Genomic DNA, 22,648 nt, shown 5'->3' on the forward strand with positions numbered 1-22,648 from the left:
CCACCTCATTACAAATAGCTCAATTTCGTTTCTTTTTATGGCTGAGTAATATTCCATTGTATATATGTGCCACATCTTCTTTATCTATTCATCCGATGATGGACACTTAGGTTGCTTCCGTCTCCTGGCTATTGTAAACAGAGCTGCAATGAACATTTTGGTACACGACTCTTTTTGAATTATGGTTTTCTCAGGGTATAAGGCGTATCAGTTCTTTGCCACCTCACTTTGAGTCACTATTACCTGTTCCTTGGCATGTCCATAAGATTGTGTGCTTCTATTAAAATGCAAATCCTAATTTGTCTTTAGGGATTAATTCATTTATTCATTTGATTAAATGGAAACATACATGAATCCTCCGCTGAGAAATTTGAGTAGGTAGAGAACATGGGCATTCATGGGGTCAAGTGGAAATCGTGCAGATGTGACTTTGCCCTCGTAGCTTTTCCTCTTACTTGGGAATCTTGAGCAAATCACTCCTCCAGGGACCTCAGTTTTCTCCTCTAGAAAGAGGGAATGATAGCCTCTACTTGGTGGGGATTAAGGGAGTAAATGCAGAGAAAACTGTTCTGTTGTTGTTCGTTTTCCACTCATTGGGTAGTGCAAATGTTAATTCCCTCTTGCATTCATGTTAGGCCCGCCGCTGCACACCCTCACACGAGAGCCACCCACGGTGACCCGCACAGCACAGAAGCTCAGTCAGCATCTGGTTGAGTGAATAAGCACAGTTGCATTACCAAATGCTTCCTGCGTGCTCAGGACTGTACCAGGCATTTTGAGAAACTCCAAAGAAGTGCTGGTCCTTTTGTAGCCCTCACAGTGCTCACTATTGCACGGGAGGGGTGTGTCCAACTGGAAGTAGCAGGCAGGACCCGAGAGTATGAGGTTTAGAGGGAGTTTCCCTGAGGAAGAACCCACACTGCTATCAGCTTCCTCAGCCAGCAGGGATGAAAGCCAGCATGCAGGGATGGAAAAGTCCTTTGCCCACTTTCAGAAGGTCCTGGACAAATTATAAAAATAACATTTACCGAGTTCATCCAGGCTCTGCATCAGATTCCTTGAATCCTGCTTAAACTGCTACAAGAATAGGAGTCACTGTTCTCACTTTACAGTTTGGGACCGTAAGGCTCAGGGAGCTGAGTGACTGACAAGTTTGGGGATTCGTACTTCTAAGAGGCAGAGGCAGAACCAGGATTCAGGCCACTGTGTTCATCATAGGAGCCCAGGTGCGGGACGAGGCAGCTCACGCCTGCTGCCGTGGCTGACACAGGAAAACAAGTGAGGCGAGCTGTCTTTTGCGTCTTTTCTTACGTAGTGTGCTTTCAAGGAACACAAGGAAAGTGGGAACCCCCCTCTCCAGAACCCCAAATATTGCCCTACTGTTTCTGCCATGCTTCCTACATCTCTATCTAAGGGCAGTCGTTCTTTTGGGTTAAGTATTGCCCTCTCCAGAAAGTCACTTAAAAAGCGTACATGAAAATACGGGAGAAACATAGGAAATGTTTTCAGTTGCCAAACCCTGAGTGTAAAAAAAAAAAGATTTTCTAGATTTTGGATCCAATCCATGTCTGATTACTTCTGGGCTATGGGAGAGAAAATGAAGAAAAGCACAAACAGGACAATTGTAGATGGAAGAAGAAACTTTGCTCCATTTACAGGTTTGTCACAAACCATGTGCTGTACCCAGGAAACCTTGAGACGTCAGTAAGGGAATCGCAAGATGTGTGCATCCCTTGATGGCTCACCCGGAGAGCAGGGACCATTTATCTGTGTCTTCTGCATCCTTGTGTCCAGAGGAAGGGAGTAGAAATCCACCGGGTTCTCTGGACATAAGGGTAAGAAGTCTTTCCACAAGCACCCACAACTCAGTGTGGGAAGTGCTGGGACAGGGGAACCGAGGGGAGGGTGGGGAGATATTTCCATTGGGAGTGATTGCTGAGCTGTGACTGGAAGGTTAAGCTGGGAGTAGGAGAGGGGTGTGCAAGGAAGAGCATGTCAGAGAGAGAGACAGAGGCAGACAGAAGGAGACAGACAGACAGATAGACATACAGACATCCAACAAAAGGCCAATAAGAAATTCAGGGGAAGTCAAGAGAGATGGGCTATGAAAATGATGCGGGGATGTCCTTCAGATGCTTGAAATTTAGCCTTTATCCCGAGTTCGAGGGGGAGCTTCTCAGAGGTTCTAAGCAGGGGGCCAACAGATCAGACGTTCATTTGAGGATGAAGACTGACATCTATGAACACCTCCTGGGTGTCAGACCCTGGACGAGTGGGTCGAAGCACATTTTGAAACTGGGAAGTTTTGCTTCTCGTCTCTCAGAATGAAGAGCTGCCTTCAGTGCGGGAGGTGAAGGATCTCCCCTGTGCCACTCTTCCTTCTACTTCTTTCTTTTCTTGCACCCGCTACTGGTATTGCATTGAAACAGCCCCACGTGGAAATTTTGCATGGACGAACAATTCTCTGATGCTGTTCAGATGATTATATTGGCAAAGGGCAAGGGGCCATCGTGGTCCCAGCACCTAGTGCTGAGATCACTGCTGAAACGTGTCCCTTCACCGGCGTGTGCAGGTCTTCTCACGGGTGAAATGGGACAGCATCTGCCAGTGGAGGGAGAGGAGGGAGGCCAAGGGGATGTGCCGAAATGTCAGAGAAGATTCCAAGCAGTTTTCCCAAATACCCAAGGGATCTGCTTTCTTCTGGTGGTTTCTGAATAATTTTTCAAGAGCACATGTGTGAGTCATCTAAGGAGACGGAACAGAAAGTCCCATGGTCTGTTACAGTCTGTCCCATTGGTGTGGGGTACCCAGAAATCCCTCCAAGGCAGCAAAAGCCAGCTCCTGCATCAGAAAGGAGCCCCCTGCCCTGGTGGCTGTAACTCCCTGAACTTGTCCTGGAAACGTGGGCTGGGAGGGACTCTAAATCTACCAAACTGTTCAGGACCCAGCAAAGGACTCTAACAGGCTCTCCTCCACCCCGTCGTTTTCTCTGCCTCCTTAACTCCTTCGCTCTTTCGATATTTATTCAAACTTATGAAATGTCAGATGCTATGATTGGCCCCCCAAAACTTTGAGTGATGAGAGTTTTAGAGAAAAAAATGAGATGTAGGATCAGCTCAGCCTGGCTTCCAGTTCTGGGGTCACCAGCTCTGTCACTCTGGGCAAGCCGGTTCTCTGCTTCTGCCCAATCTCTTATCTGTAAAGCGGGGGTGATAGTGTCCATACGGCAGATGCTTGTCAAGGATGAGACAGTTGATCCACAAATATGGTTTTCCTTCTGATGGCGGCTGAAAACTTTTTAAAGAAATGCTTCTTTCTGCCCATGAAGCTTAACAACTGTGGGATCCAATTAGGAACAATTGAGTTTTTTGTTGTTATTTTTAAAGGAACACTCTTTGGGACACAGAAATCTAAGCAGAGAGAGAGACTTTGAAAGTCTCTTGGTCTTACTTCACTTAATTAAGATTTGGCTTTGATTAAATAACTTCCCTAAAGCCCTCCATCCCCTATCTGTTATGAAAGGATTCTGATGTTTGGATTCAAAACCCACTATAATCTTCTTGTGAACCTACTATGTCCAAAGCATCCTTTTCAGCAGGGGATTGGGGTTGAGATGAATAATTCAACCGCTGCCCTCACGCCGTCTGTAGTGTCCACGGAGGAAAGGGAACACTGGAATAGGTACCTCTAAGAAGAAAAGAAGAACTTGGGCAAACTGCTGTGATACATGGACACGTGGAATAACCCTTAGAGGGACGTACACTGAGGGGGACGGGTGTGTGTGAATACAACGCCTGGCGTTTGCAGCAGACATGCATGGGTTACCAGGGAAGGTGCCACATGGATCAGGGAAGGCTCTCACTTGCCAGTTGACTCTTGTCTTGCAGCCCAGGAACAAGCAAGGCTTTGTGGTTCGGGGCTGCTTCCACTGGCTCTTCACGGAGAGCAGACCCAGCTGGGCCAGTTTACTCCACAGCCCCTCTAGGAAGACCCCCTAGGCCTTCGTGTTCCCTGCTTCTCCAAGCCTGACCCACTCCCATCTCACTGTCTGTATCGTGCGCGTCATCTCTCCCTCCTGATCCATTCAGGACCAGACTCCTGCCTTCTATCCCTGCCATCTACTCAGGCTCCCTCAAGACCCTTCTCCATCCTCGTCTTTCATTTTCTTTTTTTTTCAATTGTTGTTGTTGTTTTAAGCAGGGGCACCGGTGTTTAGCCAGCATGGCCTTTGCTGTGTAATTTAGTTTCGTGTCCTGTACCCAAGAAACATGTAAAATATGTAAACAGCGTTCGCTCTCAGAGACTGTAATGCGCGCAGGAAGCAGCCGCCGGTCGAGCTTGCTGAGCCCGCTGCCTCGGCGGTATTGGATTCTGTCCCCAAAACCACATGCTCATTTCTCTAATTCTGGAAGTAAACTTTCTCAAGCCAGGCCCAAAGGATGGGGTTCCAGGGGGAGTTGGATGTTGGTTGTGCGTAGGATTTTGCTTTTGGTGTGTGTGTGTGTGTGTGTGTGTGTGTGTGTGTGTGTCTGTGTCTGTGTGTGTCTGTGTGTGTGTGTGTTCATTTGTTTGTGTTTGTTCTTCAAACCCCCTACCCCCCACTCTCCATCCCAACATCCTTACTTTTTAAATTAACCTGCATATGCTACGTATAGAACCAGACCAAGACCAATAAGGGCTTTCTACCCTCTCCGCCACCCTAGGCACGGATTTCTTAAAACGCACCTAATTCTTCAGCCAGATCTAAGTGCCAGATGCTCCTGGATATACTAGTGCGTGTTCATTTTTCAGGGAGAGATGGACTCAGAGAGGGAAGTGAAAGGCACCCGTGCTGAGAGGTATGCTGCTTTGCCAGGGTGGTCCAACGAAGACTTCCCTGGGGCTCCTGCCCACCCCAGAACCCTTTACCCAAACTGGCCCTATGTGTGCAGCTGGCAGAAGGGGATGCTGGGCCGATGCCTGCATTTCTCTCCATCCTGGGAAAGAGCATGAGTTTGGGAGAGATCTGGTCTGCTGGCAGGATGCTGCTCTCAGGAATGTGGTTGCTGCTTGGGTGATGCCCAGGTCTGCAATGTAGCCTCCTGGGGCAAGGGGTCCAGGAAGAGAAAAGCAATGCAGAGCAATGTAAGGAAGGAGATAAACCGACATGCGTCAGGGACCTATGGTCAGGAGTTTATATTCCAGAGAAGGCAGAACTGTGTCAGTGTTGAGAGCCCGGGCTCCAGCTCAGCTGTCTGATAGGACTTTCAGTGACGATGGAAGTAGTCTATATTGGCACTGTAGCCTCTAGCCACCTATTGTTTTAAGCCCTTGAAATGTGGCTCAGGAAAGTGAGGAACTGAATTTTTAATTTATTTATTTATTTATTTTTTTGCGGTACGCGGGCCTCTCACTGTTGTGGCCTCTCCCGCTGCGGAGCACAGGCTCCGGACGCGCAGGCTCAGTGGCCATGGCTCACGGGCCCAGCTGCTCCGCGGCATGTGGGATCTTCCCGGACCGGGGCACGAACCCACGTCCCCTGCATCGGCAGGCGGACTCTCAACCACTGCGCCATCAGGGAAGACCTGAATTTTTAATTTTAATTAGTTTAAAATTAAGTAGCCACAGGGAGATACTGAGCTACCCTAATGGGGCAGGTCTAGAGCCTATCACATCCCAGTGCTGCCACCTATAGTGAGATCTAGGGCAAGTTACATGGTCTCTCGGCCTCAGTCTCCTCATCTGTAAAATAGGAAAATCAAGTGGCAATTGTGAGTATTCCAGAAAATTGCACACATAAGACACTTGGAACATTGCTTGGCATATAATAACTGCTATCTACATGTATTCAATTCAGTTATTGCATTAAACATTTATAACCAATCTGTGTAGTAAGAACTGTGTCCCCATCTCACAGATAGGGAAGCAAAGCTCCACACAGGGTCCCCTCCTCCAAGTGGTGGAACAGGAGGAAAGCCAGTGCTTTCAGGCTCCACAGCCCATGCACTTTCCAGGATACACACCACTTTCCCCAAGAATTTTTTTAAAATGTGTGGTCACTGCTGTGTGTTCCAAGATGAAGAACAAGGCCTGGCACACAGTAGGCATGCGATAAATACTTACAACTAGGGCTTCCCTGGTGGCGCAGTGGTTGAGAGTCCGCCTGCCGATGCAGGGGACACGGGTTCGTGCCCCGGTCCGGGAAGATCCCACATGCTGCGGAGCGGCTGGGCCCGTGAGCCATGGCCACTGAGCCTGCACATCCAGAGCCTGTGCTCCGCAACAGGAGAGGCCACAATAGTGAGAGGCCCACATACGGCAAAAAAAAAAACCAAAAAACCTTACAACTAAATCTGCACTTTGTTCTGTTAACAGCTTTGCACAGAAAGTAGGAAACAGCTACTGGAGGCCAGGCCCCAGGAAAAAGGCTCTACCCTTTTGCCTCTTATTATTCTGGTCTTAGAGATGTTCTCATGACTAGATTTCTATGGATATTGATGGAAACATAAAGGGCTGTCTGTCTGGATTGAGAGTGTATGGTTCGCCTTCAGACAGGTCTCCCAGTGAGAGGCCCAGCCAAGGAAGGTGTGAAAGAGCAAGAGAAAGAAGGGAGGAAGGAGAGGTGGGGGAGAAGGGAAGAGGAATACAAAATTAAGGGCACTATACTCAATATTTTGTAATAGCCTATAAGGGAAAAGAATCTGAAAAAAAAAATATATATATATATATATGTATATATATGTACGTATAACTGAATCACTTTGCTGTACACCTGAAACTAACACAACATTGTATTAACATCAATTATACTTTTAAAAAAACCTATTACAAAGCTACAGTAATCAAAACAGCATGGTATTGGTATAAAGATAGACAAACAGATCAATGGAACAGGATAGAGAGTCCAGAAAATAGACCCCCTAACATAAAGAAAACTGATTTTGACAAATGGACAAAATATTTGAACAGACACTTCACCGAAGAAGATGCTCAATATCATTAGTCATGAGAGAAGTAAAAATTAAAACCACAGTGAGATATTGCTATACATGTATTAAAACGGCTAAAATTAAAACAGCTGACCATATCAAGTGTTGGTTAGGATATGGAGGAACTGGAACTCTCATACACTGCTGGTAGTAATTTACAAAGGACAATAACTTTGGAAAACAATTTGGCAGTATAATCCAGCCATTGTATTCCTAGGTATTAAAAGAAAACATGTCCATACTAAGGGTCAAGATATATGTATATATATACTTATGTATATGTATATGTATATTCATAGCAGTTTTATCCATGATAGGCAAAAACTGAAAACAAACCAAATGTCCATGAGCTGGTGAATTGGATAAATAAACTATCGCATATACATATAATACATATACATATAATGGAATGACAGTAATACCAATGACATAATAGTACTAACAATAGTTGATATAATGATAGGAGCAGTGTGAATGGTCCAGCTCTCAAGGCGGTTACTCCATGTCAGGACCTCTACCCAGAGGCTCACACCGTTTTAGCACATTTATACCCACCAACCCCTCTACGAGGTAGTGGCTAACTTTCACTGGTTTACAGAGGACTAAATTGAGACTCACAAAGGTTAAGTAACTTACCCAAGTTTCTACAACTAGCCTAGGGGTGGGGCAGGGAAATCTAGAATTCGACCCCAAGACTGTCTTCCTCTAGAGCCAGGAGGGAAGAAGTAGGAAGGGACGAAGAAGGGAAATGTTCAGTGTGTTTCTGGCATGCAGGGCTGTGTGTAGACACTTGCATGTGCAAGAGCTCTTGCAATCCTGAAACAACCCTTCAAGGTAGGTACCATCATCTGATTTTGCAGTGGAGGAATTTAGGCTCCTTGAAGCGCCCAAGGTCATGATGTCAATAAATGGCAGAATCTGAGATTCCAGCCCACACCTTTCCAAGTCAATGTGTGTGACTTGCACTGCTCATGGAAAGTTCAGGAAAGTGGCAGGTGTAGGATTGTTGAGGAAATCACATTGTGGGTTCCCATGGACAGCGTCTCAGAACAGCTGCTCCAACACCCTGCCTTTTTTGCAGATGTGTGCTGCCTTGTCCAAGGGCACCACTAGGGGAAAGCATCACTGCAGATAGTCTCTGTTCCTCAGAGGAATCTGCTGGTGGGGTGGTGGACACTTACGTCAGCAGTATCTACTGGGCATTTGATGGGCAAAGCCCCCAGTTTGCATATCAGGGTCACTCTCCCTACCTCTGAAATCTGGAGAGGGAGACCAGAGAGAAATGCCACCCTTCTCCTTGAGAATGAGAGCCCTTATTTGAGCTGGAAGGTCAGCAGGACACCGATAAAAGCATAAGTGATCCCTATCCTTGCATGCGTCAGAACATTGCATCCTTTGGAGGCTCTTCCTAGGAGAAATCAAACTGAAGGCAGCCCTGGCAAGATGACTGCCCGCTCTTCAAAAAGCAAAGAGGAGAGGCAATCACTCAGTGGTTTCCAGGGTGATAGGAGGGGATCAGAAAACCCTGAGGTCTGCAGTAAAGGGCAGAACCCAAGGACAAGGCACCTTGGCATCAGGTGGGGTTCCCTGCAGGCAGTGTGACTCATACTTCATCTTGGTCACAGCTTGGAACACACAGCTATTGATTAGGAAAGCAGGAGGAGAGGAAGAAGGGGAAGAAGGAAGAAAAAACACAAAAACAACCTGGAAACTCCTAGCTTTATGAACTTGAGGAAGTCTTGTTCGTTTAACACACAGATGTTTTTAAGTGAAAAATCACTCCTTTGACCTTTCTTGAACAGGCCAGTGTGGTCAAGACTGCCATTAACCACTGCTCAACTATCCTTAGCCAAGGGTTTGGTGACCAGCACCAAGCTTGGATGTGGTCACCACTTCCCTGGTTAACCCATGGACATCTCAGGGCTCCCAGAGCAGGCAAAGAAGAGGGCTGGTGGCTTCTTTAAAACATCCTGCTTCCGTTGAGTAGCTCTGAGCTGAGTGTTGGAGATTTCCATGCTTCAGTGCTTTGCTCCTGAGTTGGCGGTGTCTCCCAATTCCACTCTAGAGCCAGTCAAGAGGGCATTTTAGAGTGAAGCTAACTGGATCTGTGTTCTCAGTCTTTGGTATCTAATTTTCTAAACAGGAAGTTTTGGGGTGCTGGAGTTAGAGCAGGCAGCATTGGTTGCTCCTATTCTAGAATTATGACATCCTGGTATTCTGGCCTAGAACCGGAAGTGTTTCCATGCTCAGCGTCCTGTTTTAGAACTGACAATGCCTCTGGGCTCTGAAATACAAATCACGATGCTTCAGGATTCATATCTGAAGCTGGCAACGCCTCAGGATTTTCATCTTGTGCTGGCAGTATCTCTGGGTTTCGACCCAGAGTTGAGTGAACATTCTGGTTGAAGCTAACAGCATCCTCTTGATCTGATCCAGAGTCAACGCTGCTTTTATATCCTGTCCTAGAATTCGTGAAATGTTGTTAATTGCTTTCAGTACAGATTTTTTTAAAAAGAGATTTGGAAACACAGAAAGTTAGCAATGTGTTTTTTAAAATATACTGTGCTCGGAACTGTGTTTGCAGCAAGATTCTACATCTTGAACTTTATCCTTCATGCCTCTGTTATTGACATCATCTGGGAAACTGGGTTTGTCATGGCTCAGCTGTGGCCCAGTTTTTCTCCTTCTCTTGCCTTTTTTTCTCCAGCCCCTGCTCTTCAGAGCCCACTTGACATTAAGATTCTGCGTTTCAGGCCCGGCCCGTGGGCATGGACTGTCCCTCCTTTTCCATGCCCCTCTCAACCTGAACGGACCTCGAATACGGAGCCCACCACGCTGTTGTGTGGGTATTTGCTGGGACAAGCCTTTACTCTCCATCACATCCCCTCAGGGGTCTGGAAGCTCTTTGGGAGAAGGGATTTTGTCTTTATTGCCTTTTTCCCCCCTCTGGGATCCATTTTCCTCATATAGACCATGAGAGATAAAGAACCTAACTCGTCAGAAGCGCTGTGTAATGTACATTGAATGAGTGCGTGAATGAATGAATGAGTTAATGAGAGAGAAATATAAGAAAAAGTTGAGCTTTGGCTGGAAGAAAATTTGTCTTCCACAAGAAAACTGAGATCTCTGGGAACCCCCAAACACCTATCCCTCACCCCTAAAGAATTTTAAGAAGATCCTGCAACCCACTCTCCTAACCCTGTCAGCATCTTACTGTCGGAGGAGACGCATGTGCCGTGAAGTCACCCACGGACCATCTGGCCGGGGATCCCGCGTCCCTCCTCTGCTGTGGGAGATTACGTAAGCTGGACGGCAGCCTCCAGATGTTAGCAGTTTCTGCTCATTTCTTTCCTCCCTTTTCAGCAACAATAATAATAATTAAAACAAACACAGGCCTCATCCCCTCCCCGCACCCCTGAAATTACAAACAGGTGGGCCCAGATGCCCTTCCCGTCCAAAGGCCTAGTCTCTTAAGTCCAGTCCCGAGCCTCGGCGAGGCCTGCCCTGCCCTGAGCTGGACAGCCAGGCCAGCTGCCCCGTGGCTAGGGCCCCAGGCCCCAGAGTGGGTACATGGCCGTGTCATGAGAAGGGCCCGCGCTGGACTTTCCCTCTCTCTGGCTCCCACCCCCAAAGCCTTGGCCTCCAACTTAAATGGGTGTATTTTGGAGGACTAGGTGGCTTAAGAGATTAGTAATGAGATCCCAAGTCTTTCAGTGCTGGGTCAGGAGTTCAGAGGCGGGCCTGGGTGACTAGTGAATGGCGTAATTACGGGGAGATGGGAGCAGGCCTGCGGAGGGCCCGTGTGAAATGAGCCCGGCCAGGCCTTTAAAGGGACGAGTTGTCAGCAGCACAAAAGCCGACCGCCACATCCGACACTAATCGCTCTCCCCTGTTAGAGGATTTACTGGCTGGAGGAGTCCGAGCCCCCTGCCCAGCGCCTCCTCAGAACGGGTGTCTGGGTTCCGGTGACGAGCACGGCCCGATGCCCGGCTCTGCTGTCCGTGAGATCGGAGATGATGCTGACCCCATGGGGTGGAGTGGTGAGAACTCTGCGTTTCATACAAAGTCAGGGGCTGACCTGTCCTTATTTTAATTACGGCTACCACTGCCATGGTGGTGATTATTTCTTCCTCTCCCTTGGCTTCAGTTTTCCCACCGGTAAATGGGTAATAGGAATCGCCCTTTCACAAAGGACACAAGGATGGGATTGATGGAGGTGAAGGCAGCTGGGTGCTCACCATCGCCACTGTTACTGTTGCAGTTCTCAGCATCACCACTTACACTAGGTGGGCCTGTTTCCTCATCTGTATCGTAAGAGGTAGCCTTACAGTAACACGGGCAGGAATCAGACCCGGACTTCACGTTCCTGACAGGTGCGGCTTCGGGCTGCCATTTATGCCCTTTGGACCTCGGGCTCGTTACCTGTAGGGTACGTGAGGATGGCAGAAGGAGGAGAGGCCCTGTACTGGGAACATAGTTGCTGGTCATAGTTACTGGTTTAAGTGTGTTGGCAAAGAAACACACTTTGTCTTTGCCGTTTATCATGGAGGCTTTCTCAGGCCTCTTGCATAAATGTTTCCCTTAGAAGAGAGTTGGAACATCCAATTTCTGTCCCCTAGAAATCCTGAGCTTCTGTCTATAAAATTAAGCCATTGAGCGAGCAGTCCCCATCAATCCTATGACTCTGAACCACTTCTTTTCTAAGAAGTTTAGTTTCTCCACCTGTAAAAATGTCAGCGTGCTGTGGAACAGTGGTCTCTTAAATGATTTCTTTGCTCCTTTCGCCTTGAGAACCTAGGCTTCTTTTCCATGACCATTTGATCAGGCCAGGAGTTTGAACCCCAAACCACAGGATTCCAGACATGTGGGGAGGTGCAGGCCAGGAGGGTATTAGACCCCTAAGGAGTGTGAAATGCCCTATGTGTTAGGGACAGACCCTGGGAGCAATGAGGTACTAATCACCCCAGAGCCGAGCCCCAAGGCTGGAGGGCATCTCATGCCGGGTTATCTTATCTGGAAGTGTCTCCTGGGTGGAGGCCCTGAGGTCTGCTGCTATTTCCAGATCACTGGGTGAGAGGAGGAGGTATCCCTACATTCCATGCACCGGCCCTATGCACAGGAAATACCTCTTTGCTTGATTGTCTGTCCATGCCAAATAATAAATCCTGAAATTGAAAGAGGCAGTCCAGCCCTCCCCTTCCCTTCTATCTTTTTAAGGCAGGTATCAAAGGGGAAACTGCTCTAGGGGCCTAGGGAAAGTGATCATTATTTCTAATGGTCAGTAAAGAAAGCCTGGCTTTTCTTCCTTTCTTTCTCTCTCTCTGTCTCTCTTTCTCTCTCTCTCTCACTATTAAGTGTGTAAAAAGGAGGTTGGAGGAGGGGATTGAAAGTGTGTGTGTGCGCCCACGCACACACATGTGTTATATAGTGTTAACCCTCGGTTGCCCTTAAAGTTTTTTTTTGTTGTTGTCATATTCAGAGGGTCAGTTTGGAGTAAGGGGCATAGGAAGGAGGTCAGGATGGGCAGAGGGGTGGGGAGAAGAACCCAGGTGGGAGAGGACTACAGTACTCCCAGCTGGTGAGAGAGGCCGTGAGCCCGAGTTGGAGCGTTTGGGTGCCTGTGTCCGTGTCACCTTAATGGAGACCAGGTATGTGGAGCACATGTTAGAAGCCTGATATATAGTAAAGGATCGATAACATTTATTGTGGTTTTTGTTAGTTCGTTCAACTAAATCTTTGCTTAGCGCCTACTCCAGGCCTTCCTCGGCTCTTAGAGTTGAAGATATAACAAGTAAGACCTCATTCTTGCCCTCAGTGAGCTAACAGCCAAGTTCAAGGATTGCACATAGGGCAATCCTAACCCATCATGAGTGGCTTAACATTTTGTTAAGATGGTTTCAGAGGTCTACACTCAGGGGAACAGCAGGCACTGTTTAATGATATCTGTGCTGGGCAAGAGATGGGGGAACGGCAGCACTGATCCCATGTGTTTGCCTCAACCGGTCCGCTGGCCTCAGGGGCCATTGTACTTCCTTTAGCTATCACTAAGGAAGGCACTGTCCTCGAAGCTCATGCATGTAGACACATGGACAGACGAGAAACCACAATGCCGTGTGTTGCACAAAGGCTGTGACAGAGAGTTCTCGGAAAGTCTGGCCACAGGGTGGGAAGTGGACGGACTTTGAGTCAGACCACTTGACTTTGACCTCTCAGCCAGAGGGGAGTGACCAATGCCTTCCAAACCTCAGAGTCCTTATCTCTACAAGAGGGACAAAAAACGCCTATTCCTCAGGGTTATTATGAGGGCCAGAGGAGATAATACACAGGCAGCGCCAGTACTGGGAGGCTGTCCTTAAGGGTTGGTGCCCTTTCCCTCCCCCACAGGAGCTCTGAGGAGGGGGCAGTACGTTCTTGAAGGAGCTGCCAAGCCAGCTTTACAGAGGTGGCTTGAGTTCACCTGGACCCTTCTGTGTCCCGGTCTCCTGAGGCAGGCTTTCCCTCCTGCAGTTTTCATATCAAGGAACCCTGCCCACCTCTGCAACCTTGCAATTCTTGGGGAAATAACTTGGCATTGAACCTGTAAACCTGAGGTTAAAATGTGGCCTAAGTAGAAATATTCGGAAACACTGCCTGGGGACCGCGCGCGCGCGCGCGCGCGCGCGCGCGCGTGTGTGTGTGTGCGCGCGCACGCGCGCACACGTGTGCTCTCGTGCACGCGCGTCTACGCTAATGTGTATTGTTATTGTCAGCATGCACCCCACCCTCCCCACTCCCTATTCCTTTTCCTCTCTTTTTCTGTGAGGCCCATTCCCGGGTCCCTTTGAATTGAAAGAGGAAATTGGAGAGGATGGGCTAGAGGTTTGACAGGCACTTCCTCCCTCCTGTGATTGACAAAAGGGCATGTAAATCTGTAAAAGTGAAATTCAATAGAAACCTCAAGGCATCTCCCCTGTGTGGGAAAATACCAGAACTCCCACTCCCCCTCTTCTCTCTCCATCCCCCGCCTTTGTGTACATCGTGTGTGGGTGGAAGATAAACTGGATTTAAAAAACCCTTTGAAAGCAAGACATCCTTAACTCCTCTAATTGAAAGCAGTCCTCTGCAAGGGAGGAGGTTTGGAGGTGGGTGCTGGCTGTAGTGGCTGGCGGTGCCTGGCCTGGCCAAAAGGGCCCACGTCCTGGGGCCGCAGACGCCTCTGCTGCTGTCAGCCGAGGCCCGTCCCAGAGGACCCTACAGCGTTCTTTCAAGCCAGTCTCTCTGTTCCCCACTGAGCTCTATCCCCCACCTGTCTATCAGATGTGATGGCAAGAATCAGATCCCTGAGGAGCTTCCCAGCTCAAACATCCAATGATGTCAAAACTTTGGGAGAAGAACTTCCAGCCCTTTTGCAGCATATGCACAAAAAGAAAAGAAAACAAAAAACAGGAAACACATTGCTGGAATGGCTGCAGTAAACTTTTAGGTTACTTCTCCAGTTCTCTTAGACAGAAAAGGCGGCTATGATATTAGTTGGCTTTTGGCCTCAGAGTATCAGAGACATGGGATCCATAAGTCAGCTCAGGCCCACAGGAGGGTCACACTTCACTGCAGAATTAAGACTCTCTTCAGCAGCTCTCGCTGGAAGAAGCTGGACATCAGAAGCTGGCAGAATGTCAGAACAGAAAAGCCCTTTGGGGATCCATCTTACTCTGTCCTTCTACAACTGGGGAGAATGAGTGTCAGAGGAAGCCAGCCATTGAGTCAGCTCTAGGAGGCAGGTCCGGGAGCCTGGCGGTCTTGGGCTCTTTCAGCCGACAGACAGCCCCACCCCAGGGCAGAGCTGTAAGGCTTTGCTTTTGTCTGCTGAAGAGGCTTCCCGGAGAAGCAACAAAAAAATTCCCAGGTCCATCCTCCGGAACAGCCCCGAGCAATGTGTAGGCAGACCCTTTTCAAGTTGCATCTACAGGTAAGAGTGGAGTTTGCACCTGGATTTGAATCCTGGTTCTACTAACTAGTTGTGTGACCTTAGGTGAACTACTGGGCTCCAATTTCCTTATCTATTAAACGAGTATAATATTTATACTATATTTATATAATATAAATATATTTGTAATACATTTATAATATATATTTATAGTAAAATATGAGTATATTATACTTATAAGTATAAGCACATTATATTTATATTATAAATACAAGTATATTTTTATATTTCCTTATCTATTAAATGGGTATAATATTTATAAAATATGAATATATTATATTTGTAATATATTTATATTATAAATATATTACATTTATATTATAAATATAGGTATATTATATTTATATTATAAATATATTATATTTATATTTCCTTATCTATTAAATGGTTATAATAACAGTACTATCTCACAGAGTTGAAGGTTGTGTGATCTCGTGCATATGGAGTCCTGGAAGCAGTGGCCAGCATAGAACAGCCAGTCGGTACGGTATACACTGCTATGGTTATTGTTGTTCACTGGGTACCTCTTGTGTCCTGTGTGCTGGGCAATCTGCTAGGATTTATTTGAGGATCAATAAAATATGGTTCTCACCTTGGAAGCCTTCAGGGTTTAAAGGGATAAGACTGCGCTCTAAACAACTGTAATCCAACTTGACAAGTGCTGTAACTGAGGTATATATAAAGAACTATATGGACACATCAGAGGGAGCGATTAATTCTGCCTGGGGGGTGAGCCAAGGCTTTCTGAGGAGGGCTGATATTTGAGACTGGCTTTGAAGTGTGTGTAGTATTTCACGGAATGGGCCGTCCACTGCAGTGGGGTGGAAATCTGGGCACGACGTCACAGTGGTGGAGTCCACGGCATGTTGGGGGGAAGGGTCCTCCAGCGGGAAGCGAGCACCACGGTGTAGTTGCGTGGACGCCTGCCTGCTGCGTGAGGCAGGAGCGCAGCTGGCTGTGAACGTGAGGATGTGGCTGGAACCAGCTCCCGAAGGCCTTTGTAAGCCGTGTCTAGGAAATTTTCCATCCTGTGGTCCACGGACCGCCGTGGAGGGTGTGATAAGTAGCAAGGCGACGTGATGAGTTTTTCACTCTGGAAAGTTAATTATGGGGACCTTTGGAGCAGGGAGAGTGCAGTGTGTGGAGTGACTAGAGACAAAGAGAGTGATCATCGGTACCCTCTTCTCCATCAGCGGAAGCGGAGGTTTTAACCGAGACAACAGCAGCCGTGGTACCACGTGATTGAGGACACAGAACGTGGAATCGGAGGGATCAGAGTCCAGCATCAGTTCTCATACACAACTGGATATATGACCTTGAAAGAGTTAGTCAAAGCTTCTTTGCCTCATTTCCTCATCAGAAAAATGGGATAATTCCAACCTCACAGAGTAACTGAGAGGATTAAATGATACTGTGACCTTGAGACCTTAGTGGATAGTATTACTGTGGGTGTCCTTAAGCGCCGGGTCAACCACTACACCTCATAGATGGGGAGACAGGTTGGGAGAGATGTCCAGCTAATAAGTGACAGCCAGAAACAGCCCAGGTCCCCTGAGTCTCTTGTTTGGTATTTGAAGTAAGCGCAGGTATCTCTGAAGATGACAGAGTCTAAGGGAGTGTGCTAAAGATGAGACCTTCCCCCTCAAGGTCAAGGGGAAAACGGGGTTGCTCGCTCCTTGGTTCCTGCAGGCCCTAAGATGGAGATGAAAGGCAGTGACCTTCTCAGCTTCCATCCAAGACGTAGGGCTGGGCTTCCTGCAGAAGAGAGCGACACGGGCACCAGAATTCCTGCCATGAATTCTTGGGGGAGAGGTAGAAATCTCACTGGAGATGGTTCTGCACAACAAAGGTAGGATATAGAGGGTGCAGAACATAGGTGAGGGCAGGGCATCAGTTCTGGGAACCAGAAAAATTTGTACTTTCATATTAATTTTGCCACTTACTTGCTGTCTTATGTTGTGCAAGACACTTGCCCTCCCTTGACCACTGAAAAGGGAATGGTCTCAGCAGATGACCTATTTAAGTCCTTCTAAATCTAAAACTCTAAAATAAGGAAGCGTGTAAGTGCTGCTGCTTAGAGAAAAGAGGAGGAGAAAGTGCAGCCAGACACATTCCCCTGGCTGTTGGGAAGAATCTGTCCAAAGGTAAACTGGGCTCTTTGTAAATGGAAGTGAGTTCTCTGTCCATGAAGTAATCAAGAAGATGCTGGGTAATTCCTCCTCCAACCCTGAAAAGACCTGAGTGAGGGTGCTTGCAAGCCCAACCACATCTGCTCTTTGCCTAGCAATATTATATGAATTTCTCTTTTTGCCCCTTCACTGGATCATTTATTTATTAATGTATTCAGTAATTCAGTAAATAGCAATATCTTAGTCATTCAAAACAATATTTGTTTTATTTCATTTTATTGTGATGAGAACACTTTAAAAGAAATCTACCCTCTTAAGTTTTTATGTGTACAATACAATATTATTGACTATAGGTACAATGTTGTACAGCAGATCTTTAAAATTTAATCATCTTGCTTAACTGAAACGTTTTGTTGATTTATACGTTGATTAGCAACTCCTTTTTTTCCTCTCCCCACAGCCCCTGGCAGCTACCATTCCACTGTTTGATTCAGTGGGTTTGACTATTTTAGATACCTCATGTAAGTGGAATCATGCAGTATTTGTCCTTTTGTGACTGCCTTGTTGCACTTAGCAGGATAACCTCAGGATTCATCTATGTAGTCATATATGGCAGGATTTCCTTCTTTTTAAAGGCTTAATAATATTCCATTGCATGCAAACACCAAATTTAGTTTATCCATTTATCTGTTGATGACATTTAGGTTGTTCCCACATCTTGGCTATTGTGACTAATGCTGCAATGAACATGGGAGTGGGCAGTGCAGAAAGATCAGTTTCAGCTAGAGGAGACCCCCTCCTTATCTTTCTAGAAGAACCTGAAGCCTAGAGGCTGCCAATATGTTCCTAGAGCCTCCGTGATGTATTCCACAAACCAGTGAGTGATGTATAGGGAAGGAGCGGATCTTGTTCATAGCAGCATGACAGAGAGGCTAAAAATGTTACTCTTATCACCCCCCTGACATCTCTGGGGCTGGGGGCGGCAAGGTATAGCCCTTGGCATCATGTGAAGGATTTGTGTGTCAGAGAATGGGAGGGAGAACAGAATGGCTCTGCCTGGGATTTGAGAGAGGTGCAGATTAGGAAGGGAGAAGGAGTGGGAGAGCTTGGAAAGGTCACTGAAGAAACTGGGCAAAGGTGATGGTGAGTGAGGAGGAACTTGGGGTGATGGTGTGAGAGCTTGAGTCCACGTGGGGTGTGCGATGTAACTCTCCTCGTTCGCCCACAAAATGTTCAGTAAAGTCTACACTGCTCAGTAATATTTTATGGAATTGGATTTGCTTTTTTAGAAGGTGCAAAAAAGTGGGTGGATGAAAGCAGGGCATCCCCACAGAATCAGGTACCTGGGGATCACGCTTAGGTGTGTGACCATCCTTTTGGCCAAAGGCAAGGCTCTTTTCCTCTCAGAGAGAGCCTGGTGTGCCATAGGTCTTCCATAAATGGCTGCTGAATGAGCAAATTCATGCAAGGTCTGTAAAAGCTGGGGGCTTGTGAATGTTTGCAGCCTCCCCGCACCTCCCCAGGAACACAGATGGTTTTAAGATCAGCTGGGGCTTTGGGCAAAGGTTCAGCTGGATTTGTTTGTTCCTCTCTGATCTACTTTGACTGTCCCTGGTCAGGATCGCAGCCAGCCTGAAACAAACACAAAACTAAATAGGAACCCAGGAGAATAAAATAACAGCAGCACGTTCCTCTGAAGTCCTGTCTGGTGCTGATGGAGCTGACAAGATAAGAGGAAACCAGGTTTAAGTAGCGAGAGGGCTTTGTTCAAGTCCGAGACTTCTCTGACTGTGACTGCTGTAGATGGAGAGATAAGCCCCCTGCCCTAGCACTGCAGAGATGTGCTCCACCACTCTCTGCTGGGGGACAGGCAGCTAAGAACACAAGGGGAAGGAATTCCAAAATGATACATGTCAAATTGCTGGCCTGGATTTCAAATGCCACAGATAGTTTATGCGAAGTCTCGCACTGTTGTAAAAATGTAACACAATCCACTGGCAGAGCCGCATGAGCTCAGTCTCAGTTGTTTTCGAGAAAAAATAAATAAACTTGAAAAACGTCTTCCAGCCCATTAAAGTGGCTTGTTTTACCCATAGTCTTCTCGGTATCAGGCTTCTAGAGATGTGAGTAACCGAAGCCGACACCTAATTCCTGGCCAGTGAGATGGCTGATCCTTGGCACTTCTCCTCTCCTTAGGACGTTACCTGTGACGTTCAGGAAACTAATACTGTATTCCCAGGACCCACTGACACCTTGGGGAGGGGGGAGCGAAACTTTGGCGATGAACAAGGTTCAGTACTTTTCAATGTTTTTAAAGCGGTGAAGCTCCCATGAAACATTACAAGGCAGCTTGATATAGAAAACAGTTGAGTGAAGATACTCTGGTTGAAACAGTGGAGCAGAAGCTAAGTACCTCTTCTCACATCCTGACCCTCAGACTAGGAATCCATAGGCAACCCCTTGAAAACCTATGACCCGATCCAACGTTCAGATGTGAAAGGTAAACCGAGGTCCACAGAGCGGAGATAACTCGTCCACAGTCACACATCAGATTGTGAGGGCGTTTGAACCAGAGCCAAGTCTCTAATCCAGCTCACCATTGCAGAACTTCCCAGGTGACGAAAAACTTTTCTTCTGCTGTTTGAGGTTTCAAGAATAAACTGAAGATGTTAACTTTAAGGGAAATGGGGTAAAGCATATATGGAACTCTTGGTATTACCTTTGCGAGTTTCCTGTAAATATAAAATTACTCCAAAACAGAAAGTTTATTTTAAAAAGAAGCATTGCATCTTGCAGTTGTGGATTACAGTGCAGCCATGTGTTTCAGCTTGACTTTGATAAGTGAACCTGATGTGTAACTTTCCCATGCTATTTTTAATTCTCCTACACTCATGTATATGAATCCCCGGGTATAGTCTTGCTTTGCGTGATTTTTATAAATAGCGTCATAATGCACTTACACCTTGTTCTTTTTTAGTCACTCAGTGTTATGCCTTTGCAATCTCCCCATGTTGAGATCTGTGAACTCACAAATAGGGCTTCCATTTGGCTTGGCCAGGGTCCCTACTGAACCAGGTGTTAAATATTGTTAGGATCATCGCTACATTTGAATCCCATTCAGTCCTCTTAATGTTCTTTTGCTTACAGAATCCTATCATGTGAATATATCATATTTTATTTATCCCTTCTTCAACAGGTGAACATATAAGCTCTCCCTAATCTTTTGCTACTATAGACATGGCTGCAATGGATATGGAATGCATAGTCTTGACCTTTGTATATATATATTTTTTTCCCTTTCTTCTTTTTGCGGTACGCGGGCCTCTCACTGTTGTGGCCTCTCCCGTTGCGGAGCACAGGCTCCGGACACGCAGTCTCAGCGGCCATGGCTCACGGGTCCAGCCGCTCCGTGGCATGTGGGATCCTCCCGGACCGGGGCACGAACCCACGTCCCCTGCATCGGCAGCCGGACTCTCAACCACTGCACCACCAGGGAAGCCCTTCGCTTTCTTTTTGTTTGTTTTACATGTGTACGTTTGTTTTACATGATTGAGATTAGATTATCTCACTTTTTTTCATAGCTTATAAGACCTTAGAGTTCTTTAGGTTGGCCTTACTTTTTAGGTCCGTAGCCTGAGACCCGCAGGTGTGGAATGGAATGACAGGCCCAAATTCCTGGGGAAGATTGGACAGAGGAGCCTCATTAGAGGTCCGAGGAAAAGCTCTAATGTGGGATGACCTTCTGCAAAAAGTCTGACCAATCTCAAGAACATCTCGGCTATTCCTCTCCTTTTCCATCCTAGCTCTTTTCTAGTCTACAATTTATAGTAATGTATGCATACGTGATTACTTGATGAATGTCGGTACACACTGTCACTCTAAGCTCCGTAGCATCTGACCCGTCTGCCGTCTTGTCCCATAGTGCTCGGCAAATAGCAGTTACTCAATAAATGTTATTGGAATGAATGAATGAACCAATGGAATGAAATGACATTTGGATACACAGGATACTCCTCAGTTTGAACAATACTACTTGTCTATACATGCTTCATGTTTCTTTTAATACCATTTGCTATATCTGTCATTGAGAATGAACGTGTGTGTGTGTGTGTGTGTGTGTGTGTGTGTGTGTGCAAATCTATACAAATGGTAGAGCTGATTTTCTTTGGGGAAAGCAAATGCTCGCATTGTCATAGTCTTTGTTCTGTCATTAATGTAGCTCTGAGCACAACTTACGGATTTGCTCTAAAGTGGTCTGCTTGGTATTCAAGAACCTGTGAGATCCAAGCCCCCCAGGCCTGCCTTTGATGCCACTTTCCCCAAGCTCTGTTATACCAGGCAGCTTGTCACTTGGGCTTCTGCTTTCCTCTGAGCCCTTGCTTCTATTCCCTGCATGTGCAATGCCGTTCCTTTCGTAGCTACCCTATTCTTCCAGACCCAACTCAAATGTCAACTCTTCCAGGACTCGTCCCCACGAGAATGTCTCTGACGTCTCTACCACCAAAACGTGTTATCTGTCCTTTCCTTAATAACATTGAAGATTTTCTCTTCTACGTTAGAATGTGGGCTCCTGGAATAGACTCTTGTCAGTTCACCCCTATTTCTTCCTGCAGTGTCAAGAACAACATAGGTGGATAGTAAAGTTTTGTCGCATTGAATTTAACTCAACCTCTGAGACCCTCTAAAACATTTGTTTCCCTTTATCTTTTTCCAGGTGTGTCGAACCAAAGTGATAGATCTCAGTGAAGGCATTTCCCAGCATGCCTGGTACCCTTGCACCATCAGCTACCCGTACTCCCAGCTGGCTCAGACCACTTTCTGGCTCCGGGTAAGTCAAAGCTTTGAGAGCCTTAGATTCTCCAGCAGTGGCCCCCAGGAGGCACTGCCTCCTGTGACCCTTTCTCAAGGTGGTTTTGTCTACCCACTGAGGGTGTTAATTGTAAGGACAGAGAAGAAAACACTCAGCAGCGGGATGCTTCCTGGAATGGAATCCCTTAGTTGCTCATGGGATGCCTTCAGTCAGTCTTATTTTGGCCAAGAGTTTAGATACCATTTATCTGCCTGGAAGACCGTCATTGTTCAAGGCCTTTTAAACTGCCTTCTCCTTGAAGTTTTCGCTGACCCCCACAGGGAGAAGGGACTGTCCCTTCCCTTCTGGTCCTCCACGCGTGGCCGTCTGTTGGATGGCTCTCGTCAAGTGCCGTGGTATTCCGAAGCTGTCTATGGGCCCATCTTCCTGACTGAGGATTGTGATTGTTTCAAGTTTTGATCTGTGTGTTACTGACCTACACTGAACTCCACCGTCCACAGAAATGCAAGAGCATATCTCTTATTTACCTTTGTCTCCTCGGCGCGTAGTACAGAGGTTAGTTAGCGTGGAGAAGTGATGAATAATAATAAGTACCATTTTGCGTGGTTTTAATGTATGCCAGACCCCTTGTTATCAGTTGGAGCCTCCCAGCCATCCTGTGATGTAGCTATTTACGTATCCATCACTTGGAGGTGAGGGAACTTGGGCCCAGAGCAGCACAGCCCCCGGTGGACATCACACAGCTTGGAAAGAGCAGAACCTACGTTAGAACAATCTC

General features: G+C 46.9%; 1 protein-coding gene across 3 annotated transcripts in view; it reads left to right on the top strand.

Moving 5' to 3' along the window:
• PAPPA (pappalysin 1) overlaps positions 1 to 22,648 on the top strand; it is a 256,746-nt gene that overhangs the window by 151,025 nt on the left and 83,073 nt on the right. For all 3 annotated transcript variants that reach the window (XM_073806482.1, XM_033858470.2, XM_033858469.2), the window contains exon 11: positions 21,775 to 21,888. In XM_073806482.1, the coding sequence (XP_073662583.1) occupies positions 21,775 to 21,888 (114 nt within the window). The remainder of the gene's footprint in view (positions 1 to 21,774; positions 21,889 to 22,648) is intronic.

Source organism: Tursiops truncatus, chromosome 6 (genome assembly GCF_011762595.2).
Source record: "Tursiops truncatus isolate mTurTru1 chromosome 6, mTurTru1.mat.Y, whole genome shotgun sequence".
Classification (NCBI taxonomy): Eukaryota; Metazoa; Chordata; class Mammalia; order Artiodactyla; family Delphinidae; genus Tursiops; species Tursiops truncatus.